Below are 21,865 nucleotides of genomic sequence, written 5' to 3'. Positions count from 1 at the left end.
GGCTAAGATAAACAAAATTTAATAATGAATATTTTTTATAAGATCAACTTATTGTCATTAAGTGATATAACAAAGTGGCATGCATAAAGTGGTTACAGTGAAATAACTGTACTCATTTATGCAAAAATTAATAAATATATGAATTAAAACAAGAAGTTTGAATTTGTTTTGTACTAAAATAGATTGTTATATGCTACCCAAGTAGCAAATGGTTTGGATATTGGTGTGTTTTGATATCACTTTGTTTAATCTATTAAAATGTAATGGATCTGAAGATGAAATTATAGATTATTAAAACATTGATCTGAGATAAAAAAAAATTTTCTGACTTCTATAAAGTATAAAGTGCTATTTTTAGTTGAATAAAAGGAACAAGTATATTAAGCAAAATTTTTATATCCTGTTTAGTATATATTTATGTTTCATCATATTTTGAAGTTTGAATTTCTCCATTATATTAATTTTTAATAGCTAAATAGTGTCAAAACTAGCCATGCCAGAACTGCTCACACAAATCATAGGATGAAAAACAGAGAGCTTTCATGACAAGCCATTGAGCAGCCAAGACTCTAAAGAAGAACATAACAAAAGAGAATGTATGGATTATCTCTCTACACCAATCTATTATCATCAATTATATCAAAAAGATAAGACTCACTTCATTAGATCAAAAGATCAAGAGTGTACCAAACACCACTGATAGATGAGAAAGGAGGGCTATTCAAGTACTAGATATACTAGATTTGTAACACTCCTGACCAACTGAACAAGTTAGAACTTAAAAAGACATCATGAAAAATTTTGTCATTACATCTTAACCCAAGCAGTTAAAGAAAGGAAAATCTAAATATATTGGAATTAAAGTAAGCATGAGTATTTATATCTGACTCAGACCTCCTATCATTTGGAGTTTCTATTGCTCAAAACAGAAGGAGAAATGCTAGCTGTGAATAAGAATAAAGTAGTCAATGCCAAAAAAGAAAAGAGGCAGCAATCATAACCATCGGACATGGGCAATATCAAGTTGCAGAGAAGCAGACTGCCCAAAGACTTATTCCAATACTTTATGCAGGAGTCACCGTAAGAGGCTGAAGCAGTCTTAAATTTGCATTAATATGGCAGATATTACTCAAAATTTAAAAGAACTGTTTAATTTTGAACATTATCTAGTAGATTTGAAGATGGAAATAGAAAGTTCTGAAAACATTTAACTTTTTAACAGTTGTGTTTTTCTGTTTCATTTTATGATTGTAGGTTCAAACCTTTAATACCAATACCATTACAGTTGAAACTTGTTTATATTATTATGATCTAGAAGCAAAAGACAAAAAATTAGAGGGACACACATTCAAAATTAATTATATGCTGAGAAGATAATGAAGACTGTATTTTGAAATTGTTTAATCCAAAAGCAATGCATTTCCAAAAAACAAATATCTAATAATATACTTTGTCTATACATCGCTAGCTCTATGCAAATTGCTTTTTATTAGTGCAATATGCATTTATAAGCACTCAAATTCAAGTTTAGAACAGTTCATCAAATTTTAAGGTTTAAGTAAACATTAAATTTATATTTTTTCAATTCACTTACATTTAAAAAAAAAAAAAAAAACATTAACGACTTTGGTTGTTTTGGCCTAACTTAAAATTGATAGATTTCATAACTTCTCTGTTCTTTTTTAATTGGTTACAGTAATGACTTTTAACTATGAATTTTTATACAGTATTTTTGCATAATGATTTTTAATTGGAGCATGTTGGATTTCAGTATAATGCTAATCAAAAAGTTATTGCTCTATTAGAAAAACAATTTCTATTTTTGTCATTAAGCAAAAATAGACTGTATTCAACTATTGACATTTAAGATCATATTTTATCCATCATACAATTTCGACCTTGTATGTTTGGTGTTCTGAAAAATATACAAATAAGTGCAAGTTCATAAACAAAATAAATATTTGACTGTGCTGCATTATTAGCCATGTTTAATGCTATATTCTCTGATGGAATATTACTTTTTAATTCATTATGTATATCAAATGCCCAAGTGACCATAGAATTACTAATACAGTGCACTCTTGCTAATCTGAACTTGAACTAATCCAAAATCTGCTTAATCTGAATCAGTTTTATTCATTTTGTAAATAAATGTTTTAGCCGAAAATAAAAAAAATTAGATTATTTTTAAAATATGATGAATTTGTAAAACCTAATACAGTAGAGCATCGATTATCCGACTTAATTGGGGACTGGGGTTGGTCGGATAACCGAAAAGTATGAAAAAATACATTATTAGTATAGTGTATGAGGCCTGGTTTAAATACTAGCCTCCCTTTCATGGTCGAGCCAGTGCTGCCAGCTAAAACATGCAAAAATTTAACAAAAATAATATTAAAGTAGCCAAGACATAACCAAATATTGTAGTGCCACATCACTAGCGGACATTTGAATTTGCCGACTAGAACGCGGTCGGTTAACCGATAAGTCGGTTAATCGGGGGTCGGATAATCGATGCTCTACTGTATATACTACATATTTTAACATAAATATATGTACAATAAATATACAGTATAAAAACTTTTTAAAAGATTTACATATTTGTCTGTGGTCTTTTTGCCTTTTTTTACTTTATGTATAAATCCACTAATCCAAATGTTTCTCTAATCTGAACAACCCTGTGTAATAATTAGTTTGGATTAGTGAGAATGCACTGTATATATAGTTTGTTGAACAGTAACAAAATATAGAAATTTGTTTTTATAGCCTATGAAAGTATGCTTTAAACTTACTTTTGCAAAAAGAATTCTACTATTGATATGGATCTAATACATTAATGTTATTGACTGCTTACATTTCTTTAAAATTTATCAAAAAATTTATTTCCAACTATTTGTTATGTTATATTTTTTTCAATATTTAGCATTAAATTTTTTTACTTTATGTTAAACATTTTGCAATGATACTTGGTTTTGTGCTGTATCAAATTATTCAAATTTTAAGTTGAAAGCAAATTTTTAATGTAATTATCTTTTGTGAATATGAAATAGGTTTACGTTTGCATCTAAAATCAGATAATAAACAAGTTCAAGAATCAGATCAATGGTCACTTGGTCATCGAGTGTTAGAAATATTAAGTAAAACTGATCCTGAAGAATATGAAATAGAGCTACAAAAGCTAAAGAAAGAAGTAGTTATGAAAAGTAAGTTTATAAAATATAATGTTTTTGTGAGTAATGTAGTATATTTTTAGTGTTTGCATTTTTCAACATAAACTGTTCTCTAGCTGATTGTTAAAACTTTCATTACACTATATATAATATTTCAAAATAATGTACTCAAAAGAAATTTGAGAAATGTTTGTTTGTATTTTCAATCTTTTACATTAGACATCTTATCCAATTTCATTTCAAATATTTGATTTCACTTCTTGCATATAAGTGAAAGTTTTATACTCCTACTAAAAATATCAAATTTGAATAGTTTTATTATATAATTTTTATTCAAAATGATAAAAATTCCAATAATGTTAAATTTTAATTTAAAAAAAAATAACAACATATAATACAGTCGATTGGAACACATTGGCCCAATTAAGCGGCTGCCCCAATTAAACGAACTAATAGTAAATTCTAAAATAAAATATGTAATACATAGGTAAATAATAATAATTAGGTACCTATTTTAATGCTTTATTAAACCTAAATAAAGAAAATATTTGTCCTATAAATTTGCCAGATTCACGATGATAGATAACTGATTCGCATCACGCTAGTGTTGCCAAATACAGTATTAGTAGTGACGTACATAAAAGTTGACCATTTGATTCATTCCTGATTAAATGATTTTTCCTTTCTCCATTTTTAGTTAGAACAATTTTTGGAAGATCTCTAAAATATATCAAAAATTGCTAAATTCCTTTTCTGCTACTGTCTCAAGCAAAAAGTTCCAATTTAAGTGATTAAATTATGTATTAATTTAGTAGTTTGGTTTCCGTTCTTTGAGATTTGGCCCAATAAAGCAGCTGCCCTGATTAACTGGTGGCCCAATTAAACAGTATTCAGTTAGTGTTAAAAAGTTTTAAAATTACATTTAACATGTGAATTTGTATAGAAAATTTTGTTGTAAAGTACCAAAACTGAATTAAAAATGTTAAGGGAAAAAATTTTTAAATTTTACTTCATTTAGATATCAGCTGTTAAATATCTAAATGTTGTATGTCCACAATGTGTCCATAATTGTGAAATAACAATATAATGTTTACTTTTTTATTCTCAACGTGTCCAACAAATCAATTAAAGATGATCAAAATTTTTTTTAAAATATAACTGAAAGGAGAACATTAACATTAGAATCTCTAACAACACATAACTTAGTCATCAGTTAACTGGTATTTGCTGGAATTAGCAATTCTGATTTTCTACCAAAACTTTCCTTTTATTGATACACAATAATATTTATATAATAATTCAATAAAATAAAATATTGTTATTAGTCAGTAATAATCACGGAAATTATTCAAAATGATTGTAATCTGCCCTATTGCAGGCAATATCTTGTTAATGAAGAGTAATTTTTAAATTCTTCTCTAAATTTTCAGTTTAGTTCTCTTCAGGAATCTAATATTTGAGTTTTGATACTTAATTTAGAAATAATTAAACTCAGGTTAGACAACATACTTTTTTTTAATTTGGATTATTATTAAACAGTCAAGTTATCTTATTTGTTTTAATATTTAACAATAAAAATTTTTTAAGATGAAGAATCTTCTAAAAACTTTTGTAACAAACCTGGAAATCATACGTTTGCAAGATTTGAAAACTACAAAACTTCATATAATAAAAAGTTTTAAAATATTAAGGTACAAAAAAACAAAAATGAGTAAATTGTCTTAAATGTAAATTCAGTAGAAATTGATAACAACAGTTCAAATGTATAATTACAAATTATTTATTTGACACACAATTTTGATACATTTTTTTTTCTATTTTAATTAAAGACTAGATTTTTATATGCAAAAACAGTGCAAAAAATGTGCAGGAAAAAGACCAAAAAAAGAAATAGGTGCAAAAATTTACATTTCAGAAAACATAATTGATTTTATTCAAATAAAAATCAGTTGTAGTACACGATATTTATCATTTGGTATGTTTTTCTGTAAAGTTCATTAGCTTGTCTCCTAACAAATGTTATAAATGGGGAAAGATCTTTCTACTTCTAAGAAACAAGTAGAGCAAACTATGTTTTAATTCTCTGGTTCATAATGAAAAACCAACAATCACCTTAAAAATCAGGCTATAAAATTGGCTAATTAAATGATTGATATAAAGTACTTTGTTACTAGAGGTAGACGTTAGGCACCATCTCTTATCTAAGTTAATAATTATAAGGCAATTTTTAAGGCAATCATTGGTTTTTCATTATATGCTCATCAGGCTTATTGTGTGGGATGTTTATTTATATCTCTGGTTCATGTGTTTGCAATGAACAAATTCTTGAATATCTAGGTTTTTTCCAAATCTCTCTATAAACGGTCTAGAGTTTAACTACTCCCCACTGACATTTCATAGTATTTCTGGTTTCTTCCAAACTTTTTATTCCTTCTACTAAGAACTTAAATGTGTGTACTGCATAAAGTTTCTTTTCCAGTTTTTCATCTTGTTGAATATTATATATGGCAGCAGTTTCTAGCTGCAACTACTTAAGAAATTCTGAAATATTCTGAAAATTTTCACAATGAAACACTGCAGCATTTATCCAAGTTTCCCAGAGAGTTACTATTGGAACAGATGGAAAAGGCAGACTAGTAATGTCTTTGTATTGCTGAACTCTTACTGGGCACTTTAGCAGAATTTTTTTGTTTTAGACATATACGAATTTACTACAAAGTATTCATTGCAAATACATTCACACACACTATTAATAGCATGGCTACACAAGTAACATGATTCATATTTGGGTACATTCCTCTCAAATTGTTAAAAGCAGGAATCATGTATGATGCTTGGTCTGAAAGAATAAGAATCACATTGTCATATCGAATTCAGTCTGGCCAAAACTTCAGACAGACATCATTAAAAGCTTGTATGAAGACAGTGTTGTTAGTTTTTTCAAAAAATATGTTTACAGCAACCTAGATTTCACATATTCATCAGTTAGAGGAAATACCAAGATATTTAACACATGCCTGTTTAAGACATCAGTAGTCTCATCCGAGATAAAGCAGACTGGATTCTCGCCCACAGTACATAACGCTTTTTGGAAAGTTGCCTGGTAGACAGTAGGCAAGTAATTCTTCCTAATAGTACTTTCATCTGGTAAATTTCTTTTCAATATATTTTTCAAGATAATTTTTAAATTTAGGTAGATTGAGTTTTGATAATGGTCCTGTCCTGATAAATGTATCAACAGTATCAATAACAAATTGATTCTTTGCAGAACTAACTGAATTTTGCAAGGCCTGTCTAATAAATTGTTGCTGTCTTTCAAGGATTTGTTTTTTTGGTGTTTTGTACTTCTTATATGTTGCTGGATAGACTTTTTGATGTTTTTCATTGACATTTATTGTCATATTTCAGACATCACACTGAATAACTTTTCTGTTGAAAATAATTTTTTCATTCTTAAATTTTTGCAAAATCTCACAAAGTTTGCCTGTAGACAATCTTTTTGCCATTTTCCACTCTCCAATTCATTCACTAACAGAAATTTTGAATTCTCTCTACAAAGAGCCATCTGGTTTTAACAATAGATTTGCACTAAATATATGTCAGGGTTAGATAAGTGAAATTCCTAATCTGTTAAGAAAATAAATGAGGGGGTGTGGAGGAGAGGCAGATGAAAGGGAGAGGAGAGGAATGACAACAACAGCATTTGAGAAAGGCAGGAAAAGACAATTGTGGAAGACATTGAACATTAGACAATGAACGCAAGAATTAAGGAAGTTTTCAGCTATTTTGCCAATGATTGGATCATAATTATACTATACCTTCTTTCATTGTCCTATTCCCTACATATATGAAAGTTTTCAATTAGCATATTTTTGATAGTATCCATAATCTTATAGCATTTGTGATGAAGAAAATTGGTAGCAAATTGGTTTTTAGTAATGGTTTCTGTCAAATATTTCTATTTAATGTTTTTATTAGCTATGTATATCACTCCATCAAACAAAATCTTCAATTCTCTAATTACATTAGAACTCAAGTTTCACTAAATTTTGACTTCTCTCACTAACCGTTATTCCCTCACTGAGCAAGGTGGGAATGCTTCCGTGCTGGTAGAGATCATATTATCTCTGGAATTGTCCTTTAAGTGCAAATATAGAAAGAATAACTGCAAAAAGGACTAAACATTATAATAGGTGCAAAAAGGGGCAACACTAGACCCCCACTATCACTCAATATATATTTATGTATGATAATTATGCCCTAAAATAAAAAAAAAAAAGGTGCAGCATTTAAAAATCTGGCCTTCAATTATAATATAGCTATACCTAATCTGACTCCTAAGTTGAATAATTTAAGTGATGGTAAATGTTCAAAACTAAATTTAATAAACAAAATTGCACAAGCAGAAAAATATAATTTTTAGATTTGTCCAATAAGGTAAAAATTGAAATTTATGGTTGGTAGTTAACTTAGTAGGATTTTATTGGCTCCATTATAGATTTATTTTTATGTATTTACTGACCTTAAAAGGTTAGCAATAGATGAAGAGATAGGATAAACAGTACAGTTATTAGCCACTCATGGAGCTAATGTAGCAGTTTGGAGATAGTGCAGTTGTGAGACTGTTACATGATTTTTATTATACTTAAGATTTTTACATGTATATATATGTTACTACCAAAGAATCAAGTATTCATCATGTCAGATAGGAATATAGGTCTGGTTATTTTACTGTATTTGATCTTCTTGCTTTGTAACCATTTCAAGAAATTATTTCTGTACAGATTTATATAGGTCCTTGCTCACAGGTTTTTATCAAATTAATAGTGGCTTGATTAACAGCATCATCTAGTTCAATGCTATTGTATTATTTATCCTACTGTATTTCAAAGGATGCCAGAAATTTCCTATATTTAGATACTGGACTTCTTGCAGGCCAGTGCAAAACATTTACATTATTGGACTGGATAACTTATCTAACTTTATATATTGATCCATTATTCATTTTTTGCAGCCAAATTGGCACTTGATCCATGAGAAAGAGATGTGCTGAATGTCCTCTAGATAAATACTGCTGTTACACTTCTGATTTGCAATCTTAACTTTGAGATTTCCCAATGAAGTGACTGCTCTTAAAATCATAACATTTCTTCTTGCTGTTGATGCCTCGTGTATTAATGGTTGAGTGCATTGCAATCATATCTGAGCACATAAGAATACAAGTTGTCTAGGCAATCCAGAGAAAATTACTTTTCATCTAAACCACCTTATTAAATTTGATATCAGGTGAACTCCAGGCACTCCTTGTATCTTGAGATCAGAATCAATTTCTTCAATAGTTTGCAGTGGTTAAAATGTATCCTGTTGCAAAATTCAGTAAACAATGCAACAGGATACATTTTGATCCAAGGATTCCTGAAGGGGGGGACACCTTTATAATGAGCTGATTATTGTTTTGCTTTCCGTAACAAACATTTTCTTTTTCAATTTGTTAGATCAGGTGATTGAGGTTCTTTCCTGTTCTGCTATTGCAGTTATGGATGATAATGATAGTCTTTCTAGAAATGTTTTATATCTACCAACATTTGAAGACTATGGTATTTTTATATGTCTTCATTTGTGTACAGACTTTCTCAGATCACATTCTGTTTCAGAGAAACTAAAGCCACACTACTTCCACACATATGATATGCTAGTCGGAACTTGATAATGTTTCTCCATAAAGTCACTTTTCTACTAGTAGAGGTACTTCTAGCCATTTTTTTATAGGAATCTTTCAGAAAGATCCACAAATTTCAAGAAACTTTTCAAATGTTTTAATAAATGTACTCATTCACTGTGTCTGAATCATTCTTACTTTCATTGTAGAGTTATGTCTTATAAACTTTATTTGTGTGTTCAGTATTATGTTTCAGAATGTATAAACTTTGAGGTATGATGGATAAAGAAGAAAACATTATAAATAGTTTTATGTTTGTTTTCTTCATATGTTAATAAGTAGAATTTTTTTTTTCTGAAAAATATGAGGGTCATTCTAAAAGAAAAGAACGTTTCGATCTGACAAGCCGTGCAGTTCTCCTACCACCCCCATCGTCGCGTCATGGACTTTCCCATTTTTTTGTGCTAGTCTGACGCTAACAGCAAGTTGCAACAATTGTTTACTGTTTATAGTGTGGCTTTGAAATGTGTGAAAAAATTTAAGATCTTGCTAAGTGTGAGGTTTGTAGTGTAATACACTTTTTGAATGCAAAAAAAGTCCACCCTATCGAAATTTACAGACAGATAACCGAGGTTTATGGTAATGTGATGAATGAAGCTTCAGTTCGAAAATGGTGCATCATGTTTAATGGCAGGCGAATGAATATTCATGATGAAGAACACTCGGGCCAACCTTCCGTTGTGACTGACAAACTCAAATCAAGAATCGAGGAAAAAATTCAATAGGATAGATGTTTCACTATAAATGGACTCAGTTTGTTCTTTTCTGAAATTTCAAGAACAGTTCTTTATGGCATTGTTAGTGGTTATTTGGGCTACAGAAAAGTGTGTGCAGTTGGATTCCTCGACTTTTGACAGATGAATACAAACAAAATCGGATGGGGGCTGCACTGACTTTTCTCAGTCGGTACGAGGATGGTGAGGAGTTTTTGAACCACATTGTTAGTGGTGATGAGACCTGTATTTCACATAAAACTCCAGAAACAAAGCGCCAGTTAATGGAATGGCATTATTCCTGACCAAACCAAAAAAAGCCAATCAAATTTTGAGTACCAAAAAGGTTATGGCAATGATTCTCAAACTTTTTCGATCCACCGCCCCCTTTGTTTCAAAAAGTTATACCCAATGCCCCCTAACTCATTTTCTCTTGTGTGAGAAAGGATTGGAAATATTCTTAGGAAAACTTTTCTACGAATCTCACTCTTTGTGCCCTTACGGTACATTGTTCTCAACATCTGGAAACCCTTAAACGCAATGTTTTCTCTTATCCGTTTAACAGAGGAAATGGAACTGCTGTCAGTGACCCCAACTTTTGCCTTTGGTCACCGTTCAGTACCCTGCCTCCAGCGCTCCCTAGATTTACTCACCGCCCACAAGGGGGCGTTATCGCCCACTTCGAGAAATGCTGGGTTATGGCTACAGTGTTTTTGGGATCAAAAGGGCTCCTACTTGTCGACTACATCTCTAGAGAAGAGACCATAAATGCAGTGGCCTATTGTCAGACCCTTCACCGACTATGCCGCACCATTCAAAACAAACAGTGGAGATTGTTGTTTGGGGCATTGTGCTTCTTCAGGATAACGCATGTCTGCATGCTGCTTTGTTGACGAAGAACTTGCTTCAGTAGTTTAAGTGAGAAGTTTTTGAACATCCTCCTTATAGCCCGGACTTGGCTCCGAGTGATTATTATCTTTTCCCAAAATTGAAGGAATTTTTGGCTGGGAATCACTATGGAAGTGAGAATGAACTGAAAGAGGCATTTATGACCAGTTCAAGAACTTGGTGGTAACTGAGTGTGTAGAAAGCATAGAAAAGCTGGTGATACACTATGACAAATGTCTAAATTTGTATGGCGACTACGTAGAAAAATAGCTAAGGTATCATGTGCATTGTAAAATAAGTTTTGCTTCATTATCTTGAATAAAAATATCTAGAGAAACAAATGTTCTTTATTTTTAGAATGACCTTCATATTAAATCATGCTTGTAGGAAAGGATTGTAAATTATATTGTGTTGAAAAAATTAATATGACAAAGGATCACAGATTCTCTCTCTATTCTTTCCCTTGTCTGCTGGATTAGAGCTTTCCAGTTTGCTGAAATTTTTCACACCCAGAAAATCTGGATTCAAAATTTTCAGGAACAAAAACCAATAAGTTGTCCTCATCATAGTCTTCATTAAAAGACAGCTTTTCTGATTTTTGCTTTATGTCTAGACTATAGAGAAATTTTATATGTTAATTTTAAATTGCAAGTTGTGCTAATATATTATGTGGAAATTGAGTATTAAAAGAGTTATTGTTAAAAGAGATTCAACTATAACAACACAAACACAAAAAATAGATGATAACTGTATTATATAATTATTTTTTAATAAAGTTTAAAAGTAAAAGAATTTAATAATGATGACTAATCTATGAACCCTACTAAGCTGATTTATAATAAGTTATTGAAGTTATTGTCATAAATGAAGTTAAATACAGAAGTCTTCCTGTGGAGCTTTTTTATACACTAAAGAACAGTGTTGACCATCTCATTTCCTTCTAAAAGTTCAATGTATTTTCATATGATGGATTAACTGAGTCTTTTGGTTCTTGACATCATAAAAAAGAATAAAAATCATGATTTAATTTTAATATAATATGCACAAAAAGTATCCAAACCTGTTTTAACAGCTCACTGGCTTACAAATTATAACTTGTAAAGTGGACAACCAAATGGCCAAGACAGTAAAAGTTGATACCTTTACTTCCTTGTTACCTACTGTACTGTTCTCAGGAACCTGTAATCAAATCCAGACAGGAAACCACAAATTCTTCATGGACAGTCTGTTTTGGATAAGTTGAGATCTATCCTTTACACCTAGTTGTCTTTTTCTGGTCTTGTCAAAGCCATGGTGAGCATGGAAAAGATCATCTTAATAACCCACAAGACAGAAAGAGTAAAAACTGAATTTAAAAAAAATTTAGAAAGTGAACATGGCAGTTGTGATGTATTATGATACAACCATGTTTAGTTATTTTATATACTTTAATTATATAAATGTGACCATAAGGTTGGCACCACGTCATGATGCCAGTATGTTGGAGTCGATAAATGATTGCGATAACAATCTCGTTCTTGCGCAAGCGGTTATGTATTGAATGTGGCCAGATCCAGATGGAGATGACGTGAGAGATACGAGAGACAACATGGTTAGGAAAGTGCACCAAACACCCATTAAAACAATAACAATCATCCATTTATTGAACTAATTATACAAAAAGATTAATACTTTATAATAAAAGTTTCATCTACGATTTAACAAATTCGCATTCTAAGTTGAGAGAGAGAGTTTACATCTAGATAAGTTGTATAGATACCTTAAAATTTCTGGATTGATGGAGCTCACTGGAAGCCATTTCTTCTCTTTCCCTTTGTCGCTTGAGGAGTTCTCCTTTCGAAGATGTCACCTTTAAGGGGTTCACTTTTCCAAGTTATTTTCTATAGTTGTTCACTCTAGGCTGAGGAGGGTTACGGAGGTATCCGCTCGAGGAGCAAGGCGAGGACTAACTCATCATCATCACCTCTCACCTCGATCGTCATCCTATTCCTCTTTTTATTGGGGGGGTCTACTTCATGTTTCCTCCTGCCCTTTTTTGGAAATGTTATAGGTCGTAGCCAATAGATGAATTTTGGTGGAAGTTTTGGGTGACACATTCAGAAGATATGTCACCTTGTGAAGGAAGTAAATCCGGTGGGAAGACAATCATATCCTTCCATCTTTTATTAATCGTTGGGAAAAAGTTTTTTTTTCTTATAAAAATTTTCTTTCTGAAACAATTTGCCTTGTGGTTAATATAGATTTTAAACGTTAATACCTTTTTCATAATCACTATTTATAACCCTTTCTCTACATAAATGGCTATAGAAAAACTGTAGAGAAAATCTAGGCTCTCACATAAATGAGATATCTAAGAATCTTCTCTTTTTCTGGAAAATCCTTTGTTAATATTAAGTTTGTCTTCCCAGGATTTTTGGATTTGGGTATCTTAGGAGTCATGCTCCAGTTCTTGTAAAAGATTATATAAAATTGTATTGAACATTAAAATTAAAAACTATTGTTTAAACATTGTTTAATTTTAATTTTGAAGTTATAATCAATTTAGCAATTTTTATAATTGATTTCAATGTAACTTTTTTAGAGGGAATGCCAGAAATAAAATTTGCACTTTAAAATATGCTCCAGCAACAGCAATAATTGAGTTCCTTAATAAACATTATTAATTTGTAATTTTTATCCTTCGTAAATATATTTTAATTAACAAATTAATGTTTTTCAAGACATTCTCAGATTACAAGCAAACATATTTTTCATTACAATAACAAATAAGGAAAGTGTATTTATTTCATTATTATTATGGTTTTACTGGAATGTATCCTGTTTGATAAATACCAGTGCTTATTGCTATACCAAACTAAAGTTAAGACTACAGAAAAATTTATTATAATTATATGATGATCATGTTTGTCTCTGTGTTTAAGAATTTCCTATGTGGTGTGTGTTTATTATGGCTGCTTTCTGTAATGTGATGTGTTTTATTATTATGGCATTGATGGAATGTACAAGTAGGCCTCCTACAATGCGGTACCTTTACAATGCGTTTTCGTTCCAACGCGGTTGGAAAAACTTGGAAATTTTCTTACAACGTGGTTTAGGGTATTTAGAAATGAATTATCTTTCACATAACAGAAAAATCACAACAGATCACACAAGTGCAGTGGAACTTGATGAAACAAGCTCAGATCTTGAAATAAGGTCAGTCAAACATTCTCGAACAACTATAATAAGTGACGATGAGGACTGAATTTGTGAGCATAACATTACGTTTCTTTTTGATTTTGACTTGAAATCATAATCTTTTTAGTTTTTATATGATGCCTTGAATTTTATTTAAGCTTTTTATGTACATAAATTTAAAAAATGATGAAAATGTTACACCATAAAAGGCAGTTTTTCTCTTTTTAGAACTGAATCCAGTTTTTGTATTAAGTTGGTGTCTCCTATAACGCGATTTCCCATGTGGTATTTTCAAGGAATGTATCTACTGTGTTGTAGGAGGTCTACCTGTATTCTACTTAGTTAATTCTGATTCTAGTGCTATGCTGGACTTAAATTAAGGCACAGCTACAAGAAAAACTGTTATTTTGTTTGTGTGTTGTTCATGTATGTGTCTATATTTATGAATTTCCTGGTTATGTGACATATGTTTAGTATGGCTTATAGTGTGATGTATGTATTATTGTGAAGCTCTAATGTTTCTAGTAGGGATTGCAAATTTACTGACTTTTATTAGTAATAAAATGGTAAATTTTCAAAATATTATTGGTTTACTGGTAATTTTTAAATATTAACTCTAAATGTAAAGGTTAGTACACAAATGACTCATTGGTAAGTTGGTAACATGCTGTAATCTTTTAATTGCCATGATTAAAAAATAACTAGTTCAAGTGCTATCATTCATATAAATATGTTCCATTTTGTCAACTAAAATTTCTGTTGTATTGTAGTCATTATGGGTTAAACAAATTGCCAAGCTGTCCAGTTTAGTGTTGTAATATGATACTTTAATTACTACTTTGCATTTCTTTATAATTTTTAAAAGATATATGGCATAAACTGGTTTTACAGTTTAAATAAATAAATTTGGCACTTCTATATCTGTAATATGTAATATATATATATATGTATATATATACAAATAAATATTTGGCTTCAAAACACTATTACATGTCTATTATTTCACCAGTATATTTACAAATGAATTATTTAATTGATCACTTGAAAACCATTAACTAGTAATGCAATTCCTAGTTTATACACTTATTTAGTATATGTGGTATGACATATACAAGTAAGGACTACGCTTGCAATAAGTACCCTATCCATTCTCCACTATTATTATTACTATTGTTGTTGTTGTTAGTGCGTGTTTGATATAGTTTGCAAGTAGTTTTGTAAATAGCCAAAAGCAATAGTTTTTTAATTAAAATGTGTATTTTCTGGATTAAAAGATGATTTTTATATAATTATGACATATTCATTTCATCTGATTTAGGATTTTCATGTTTTCTTCATAAAGATTTAAATAATATATATGCATATCTTTTTATTTAATTCTTCTTCTTACAATAATAAATAAATATCTTATCTGTCATAGATTACTAAAATATTATGGTTGAAAAATGATGATAATTAAATAAATATTAGCAAAGATTGCTGGATATATTATTGAACAATAATAATTATTAAATTATTTTACTGCTGTACTTATTAAAAAATTTTATTTCATAGTTAATACTGTATTTTTGCAGATTGTCCAGCATGTCAGTCCATCTGGGGCAGACCATGAAATCAGATATTTTTGTATGGTAAAAACAGACATGCTGGCTTATCCCATGGGAATGCCAGCATATCTATTTAAGTGAAGTTATACGTCCCTCTCTAGAGATCCCATTAAAAAAATGAACAAGTTTTTATTCTAAAACTTGAAACTGTCAATATTACATCAAAAACTACAATTATATGTTTAATTTCTTAATTTTGCTGTGTTTCTAACAATTTAAAATACTTGTGGAATGTTGAAAGTGCTTTTTTTATGTTTACAGTAGAGTCTTGCTAGTCTGAACTAATTGGGACCGAGCCCTGTTCGGATTAGCTGAATAATTGAAATAATGCAGAAGCAAGCAGTAAAACAGGTTTGGTTTATATAGATCCAACACAATAATGTTAGTGCCGCACCCATTATTTTATCTGATTTGTATTCAATAGAGGGTGCAAACAGTTAACAAAAAAAAAGTTTTGTAATTTTAAAATAGCAACCTTCCTTCATTGTTTACCTTAAAATTATTTTAACTGTAAAAAACGTTTTTTTTTTTTAATACACAGTCCAGGATTCTAATCAGTTGACTGATTCTACTGTATGAGTTAGCACATTTAATTGTGGATGTTGAATGTACTGTACTCTTTGCTCTACATTATTTTAGTTTAGTTTAGTCTGCTGTTACAATGGCCATGAAACAGAAAGAGAAAGGGGAACACCTTTAAGTGGACCTCTTGTTAGAAAAAATTTCCTCTCCGCAGACCAAAACATGTTTGGATTAGCAGTGTTTGGACTAGCGGGACTCTACTGTATTTTATCGTAATTTGATTCAAAAAACACAAAAAAAAAAAAAAAAAAACATTAAATTTAAGAAACTGCTGTAAATTATCTCAGCTTATACTACCATTAACATCCCCTTTGCGTGAAATTTGAGAAGAAGGTGTTATTTTTAAAGTCAGAATAGATTATCAGTGTAGCCCACACTGACTGACTAACTACCACCACCACCACCACTAATAAGACATTGTTTTATTGTCTTGTAAACAAAAACTATTCCTGATTTCAAGTCAGTCAAATTACAATATTATTATTTTATTGTACTAGGAAGAATGATTTCTTTAACATTTATTTTAACAAAATTGTTAGATCTGATTAATTTTATTTTTTAGTTACAGTTTAACCGGCATGCCAGTAACCTCAGGGTTTTCGGCATGCTGGTCTCTCCCATTTTTATGCGGCATGCCGGTCAATCCCAGAAAATATGGTAACACATTTTAAGATACTTCGTCAGCTATCTAATGGCTATTTTATAGTTATTAACATATTTTAAAAAATGTTAATAATTGTAAACTATCTAAAAACATTTTTAACTTTTAAATGAACTGGAAATTATTAAATTATTTAATGATTAAATAATTTACTACGTAGGAAAAATGTCATCAGATGTATCTGTGGGACAAGTGTCTGTAAATATGAATGAAAATAGTCCTACCAAAGGTATTTCTGATATTTTTTGTGTATTTTATGTAGTTTTTATTATATATTATTGTATTCAAAAAATCTTATCAGTAGAATTATGCAATTACATTCAAGTAAAAAAACTAGAAGTTAGCTAGTAAATTATTAGTCTAAAACATAGCATATTTTCTTTACAGATACAATAAATATTGTGGTAAATATAATTATCAGCAGATTTTAAACTTTCCTCATAATTGGAAAGAAAATCTAATATGTATTTATGAATCTCCCTTACATTATTATTATTTTTATTTTTTTATTATTATTATTAAACATTTTTATATTGAAATGATACAGGGTGGTTATAATTAAAGTTGCCCTACTCAGACCTGTCTAGAGCCCGTTCTCGTGGACGTATTTTGATGAAACTTAGTATATATGTTATATGGACAATGGGAAAAAGGAAAATGCAAAAAAATATTTAGTTTGAATTTTTATCACTAGGTGAAAAAATGATGCATGATGAACAAGAAACACAAAATGGAAACATGTAATTGATGCAAATACAATCCATTTGCATCAGTTACCAGTACATGTGTTGGTAACTGATGCAAATGGATTGCATTTGCATCAATTACATGTCTTACAATGATGTTAGGCAGTTTGAACATTTGACTGATGCAAATGGATTGCACATTGAACAAATGTGAATAAAAATCTTTTGCATGTTTCCATTTTGTGTTTCTTGTTCTTCATGCACCATTTTTTCACCTAGTGGTAAAAATTCAAACTAAGTATTTTTTTTGCATTTTCCTTTTCCCCATGGGCCATATAACATATATACCAAGTTTCATCAAAATACATCCACGAGAATGAGCTCTGGACAGGTCTGAGTAGGGCAACTTCAGTTATAACAACCCTGTATATTTACTGCAGGGAAGTAACTATTTTTGTCATCATCTTTTGACATTTTTTAACTCCTGACAATTTTTTTAAATGCTGTTCTTTAATTCACTTCATAATTATCTTAATAAGAGATACTATAATTCTTTGAAGATATTACATTAGTCCATAAACAAACCATAAAAAATACTTATCTAAATAGATAAGAATTTTATAATTTTGAAGTTGGAAATACAAAGTTTATCACCCAGAACTAAATAAAATCCCTAAACTAAAATATAATAGAATAAAAATAACGAGATAATGACAAAAGATGGTGTTCAATTCTTTACATAATAGAATATATTGACAATTGGAATGTAGTGACATGAAAATGCAAAAACACATTTTTGGAATTCCATGTCAACACATTCCAGTCATCAAGAAATTGAGTTTATATATTCAGCCTGTTTCGTGGATAGGACAAACGACTTAGCTTTCTGGATTGAATACTTTGAAACTATTGAACAATGTGCCTTATTTCTCTTTTATAAAATTATTAGGAAACCTGCATCTTTCTATGAGTAGTAGTATATTGTAGATTTTACAAGTGGGGCAAAACCAAAAGCACTTTGACCTAAAAGATCAATTGTATATCTCAAAATAAATTACTCCAGAAGATTGATCTCTGTAAAAAAAGATAATAGACTACTAGAAGAAAGGTGAAAGCTATCGCCAGGGCTCAAAAAAGAAAATCCCAGATGAACATGTCTACCCAAGCAAAGGTCTACACATTCATAAATGAAATGCAAGGAAGTCTTTCACGAGAGGTGCTAAAGTGGCAAAAGACTGAGAAGAGTTTCATTTGGCACAAATCTTTATGAAAGTGACTAAGATAGGGTCAATGTGCCAATCAAAAAGTAAACATGATTCTTGCCAAAAGCTAGAAAATATATAGTAAGCACAGAAAGTAAGCTAGGCAAAAATGCCTAACTCTGCTTTATCTTTTCCTGTTTTAAATGACTGGAAATAGTCCAGTCTTTGACATTTCTAAAAAAAGAGCTGGTTCATACATTATATAAGATCATAATTTGATAAAGTATAATTTATTGTTGTTTATAAGTATTCTTTTGTATCATTTTTCATCTTGTATTATTCATAAACTAATACTATCAAAGGTTCAACCTGCTTTTATAGATATAATATTCAAATTCAGATAACTCTGAAATTCTAAGAAAACAACTTGATACTCACCAAAACTATTTATACATAATTACATCAACTGAAATGGAATTAAAAGAATTTCAATATCAGGACTTTTTTGTACAATTTCTTCTATAATCTTGTGTATTTTTTATAAGCAGTAGTAAATATTTTAAAATAATCTCAGCTTATTTTGTGTTATGAAATTTCAATCTTTGCTTGGAATTTATCTATAGTAATAATCCAAAATAAATTATATGATTGAATCTTTGATAATATATAATTAATTATGAAAATTTTTCAGAAGTACCAGTTTCCAAAAAACTAAAACTGCTTGCTCGAAGAAGACGAACTCCTGATGGTGCTCCAGAAATGCTATCTCTGCTCCCAGGAATACCAAATAAAGAGGATGGGTAATATATTAAGTATCTATAAAAAAATTTTTAAGGCAAACAAAACTAATAATTAAAATAATTTTATAATTGAAATACAGATATTCCTCATAAAGCATGGTAGTTATGTTCCAAAAAAGTACCATGTTATGCAAGTCTGTGCTATACGAAACAAAGGACTAATGCAAAGCATGTGGTTAACAAAAGTATACTATTCTTTTTCGTCATTAAGAGAAATACGTTTATTAAAGCAATCAATAATTAACTAGTAATCACAATAAAAAGTACTGTATGATGTGTTAATATCATTTTGTTAAATAAGGGCATTTTCTTTTTTACAAAGTATCATTATCTTCTGAGCTGTTTTGTTGATCTTGATCAGAAATATTAGCAACATCTTCATTTTTTTAATTTTTATCATAAAAAAACTTTTATAAATGATAAAATTAAAATAAGTTATTAATCAAAAATTTGTTTTAATGAGTTGTGTTTGTTCAGTTGAGCACTGAGTGATTTTTTTTCCAGAATTTGTTCAAATACTGAATTGTTTGAGATAGGAACAGTGAGTACCGAGATACTGCAGTATTTTGTTTGTCATTTTTACAAATGATTGCTTATCTATGTTTAATAAAAGCTTAATAGCACTTACCTAAAAATATAAGTAAATTTTACTAAATATTAAATCTATAAAAACAAAACACAATGTCAAACTTAAAGGCTAAGGTTTGAAAGCAATTACAACATCTGGTTGACAGGAAAGCTAGGACAATGAAGAAAAAAATTGCACTGTCGGTTTTCATTAAAAGTAAACCTGACAAAAGGCACAAAAGAAATTAAAAATTTCAATATTTTAAAATCCATGGACAAATTTGAGACAACACACATTATACTTCAATTTAAAAAAATATCAAATAATTGAGTTAGCACTTACAAGTTGTGAAATTCTGTATGTTGGATTTCCCAAATTCTTGAATCATGTTAAGAGCAAACAGAACATTGAAAGTGAATAAATGATGATTCCTTTTTCAACAGACTTTGTCTTCAATTTGATTTTTGAACTCGATCATCATCTGATAAAATTTTACAATTTAGTTTATGTTTAAATTATTAAATTGTGATTAGTTAGAACTGAAAAGACTGATATGATTTATTTTATTCTTAAATTTTTAAAATGTTTTTTATAAAAAAATAAATATATATTGTTGTTATTTGACAAAATACAAAAAATTTCATTATTTTTATATTTTAATAACAATGGCAATAAATGAAACAATACTTCTATCTGATATTTAGAGAGGATAGTAGCAGTGCAAGTTGGATGTCACCAAAAAAACAACTTCATTCTGGTCCCCCACCACATCTTTTAGCAGGATTATTATCAGCTCCTGGAACTCATCTTGCAAGTTCTCATAATGATACCACTAGTGGAGCTGTACATTGCTTTCAAGATGAACATGGTCAGTGTTTTATAACATTCATTCTGTATTATATAAGATAATTTTACATTGTATTACCTTTCTAAAATATAAATTTACTGAACCTTTGATTATTACTTGGAGTAGACTTGGTGATCATGACTAACTCATCATATATCACCAGCTATGAAGTATAGTGAGAGCTCATTATTATTATTTAAAATAAGTGTTCTTGTAACTGGAAATGCCTTATGTTACAGAACATAGTTTTTATACTCAAAAGTTACATAAGAAAGAAAAGCTGCTGAAAATTAAAACAATGATTTATGCAAAAATATCCTGTCATTGTGCTTACAAAAGTTTAGTCTATGTTTACAAATGTAATTCTTTGGGTTATATTTGTATTTTAGTTTTAAAGAGCATTAACAGATTTTTTCTGATGTATACAAATTAATATATAACAAATACAAAACAACAGTTTTTTATACAAAACTACTGTAGAGTTCTCAATATATCCACAGTTTTATCACTTTATACAAGAATTAAACAAAATGAAATATTTTAGAGTGAAGTAATGGTACTCAACTAAAACAAAGAGAGAACTCTCCTAAAATCTCTATTTGAATTCTATTTTATGTCTCCTTTCAAATCTAGTTGCAAAACTGTTTTAAAAACAAATTTTTTGTTTCATGAATACATTTTAAAAATTATCCTATAAAATTAAAATGTCCAATCCTAGCACAAATTTTGAATCCTAACATAAACTTTTTAAGTGGCATTTTTACAGGATCTATATGTAACCAAAAAAAGTTGTCATAAACAAATGTTATATGAGGAGAGATATCAAGATAAAAGGTATGGTTAAATTTTATAAAATTTTTGAGGCATTTATCTGGAGGACTGTTGATTCTGTTCATATAGCTATGAAAAGAATCTAATGTCTTCTTTGTGATAACCAACTTCATTTTATGTTAGAAATCTTGAAAAATACTAAAATTTAAAGAGTCAAATGCAGTTTATTCTGATTATACATTTTGAGATTTTTTCACATCTCATCATTAAATTGAGCATTTAAAAATGAACAGATTCAAACATAAATCATAAACAGTACAAAAATTTTTGTCTGAAAGTCAAAATGTTATAAAAACAAGAAACTAATAAATTAAGCTAATATAGATTAACAATTAAATTATATATTTTTTTGGTGACTGATGTTCCAAACAATCTAAATGTTCTCTCATTCTGTCACTGTGTGGCATGTGCTTC

The 21,865-nt window shown here is 29.5% G+C and overlaps 1 protein-coding gene across 5 annotated transcripts in view; it reads left to right on the top strand.

Moving 5' to 3' along the window:
• LOC136973095 (pecanex-like protein 1) overlaps window positions 1-21,865 on the top strand; it is a 133,108-nt gene that overhangs the window by 57,266 nt on the left and 53,977 nt on the right. For 2 of the 5 annotated variants that reach the window (XM_067267802.1, XM_067267796.1), the window contains exons 9-12: window positions 3,051-3,203; window positions 16,678-16,746; window positions 19,097-19,205; window positions 20,478-20,641. In XM_067267802.1, the coding sequence (XP_067123903.1) occupies window positions 3,051-3,203; window positions 16,678-16,746; window positions 19,097-19,205; window positions 20,478-20,641 (495 nt within the window). The remainder of the gene's footprint in view (window positions 1-3,050; window positions 3,204-16,677; window positions 16,747-19,096; window positions 19,206-20,477; window positions 20,642-21,865) is intronic. The other 3 variants (XM_067267817.1, XM_067267808.1, XM_067267825.1) reach the window with 3 other exon arrangements.

Source organism: Centruroides vittatus, unplaced genomic scaffold, assembly GCF_030686945.1.
Source record: "Centruroides vittatus isolate TY-2023 unplaced genomic scaffold, ASM3068694v2 contig_1074, whole genome shotgun sequence".
In the NCBI taxonomy this organism is placed as follows: Eukaryota; Metazoa; Arthropoda; class Arachnida; order Scorpiones; family Buthidae; genus Centruroides; species Centruroides vittatus.
The sequence above is the reverse complement of the archived record's forward strand: the minus strand, read 5'-3'. Positions and strand labels throughout refer to the sequence as shown.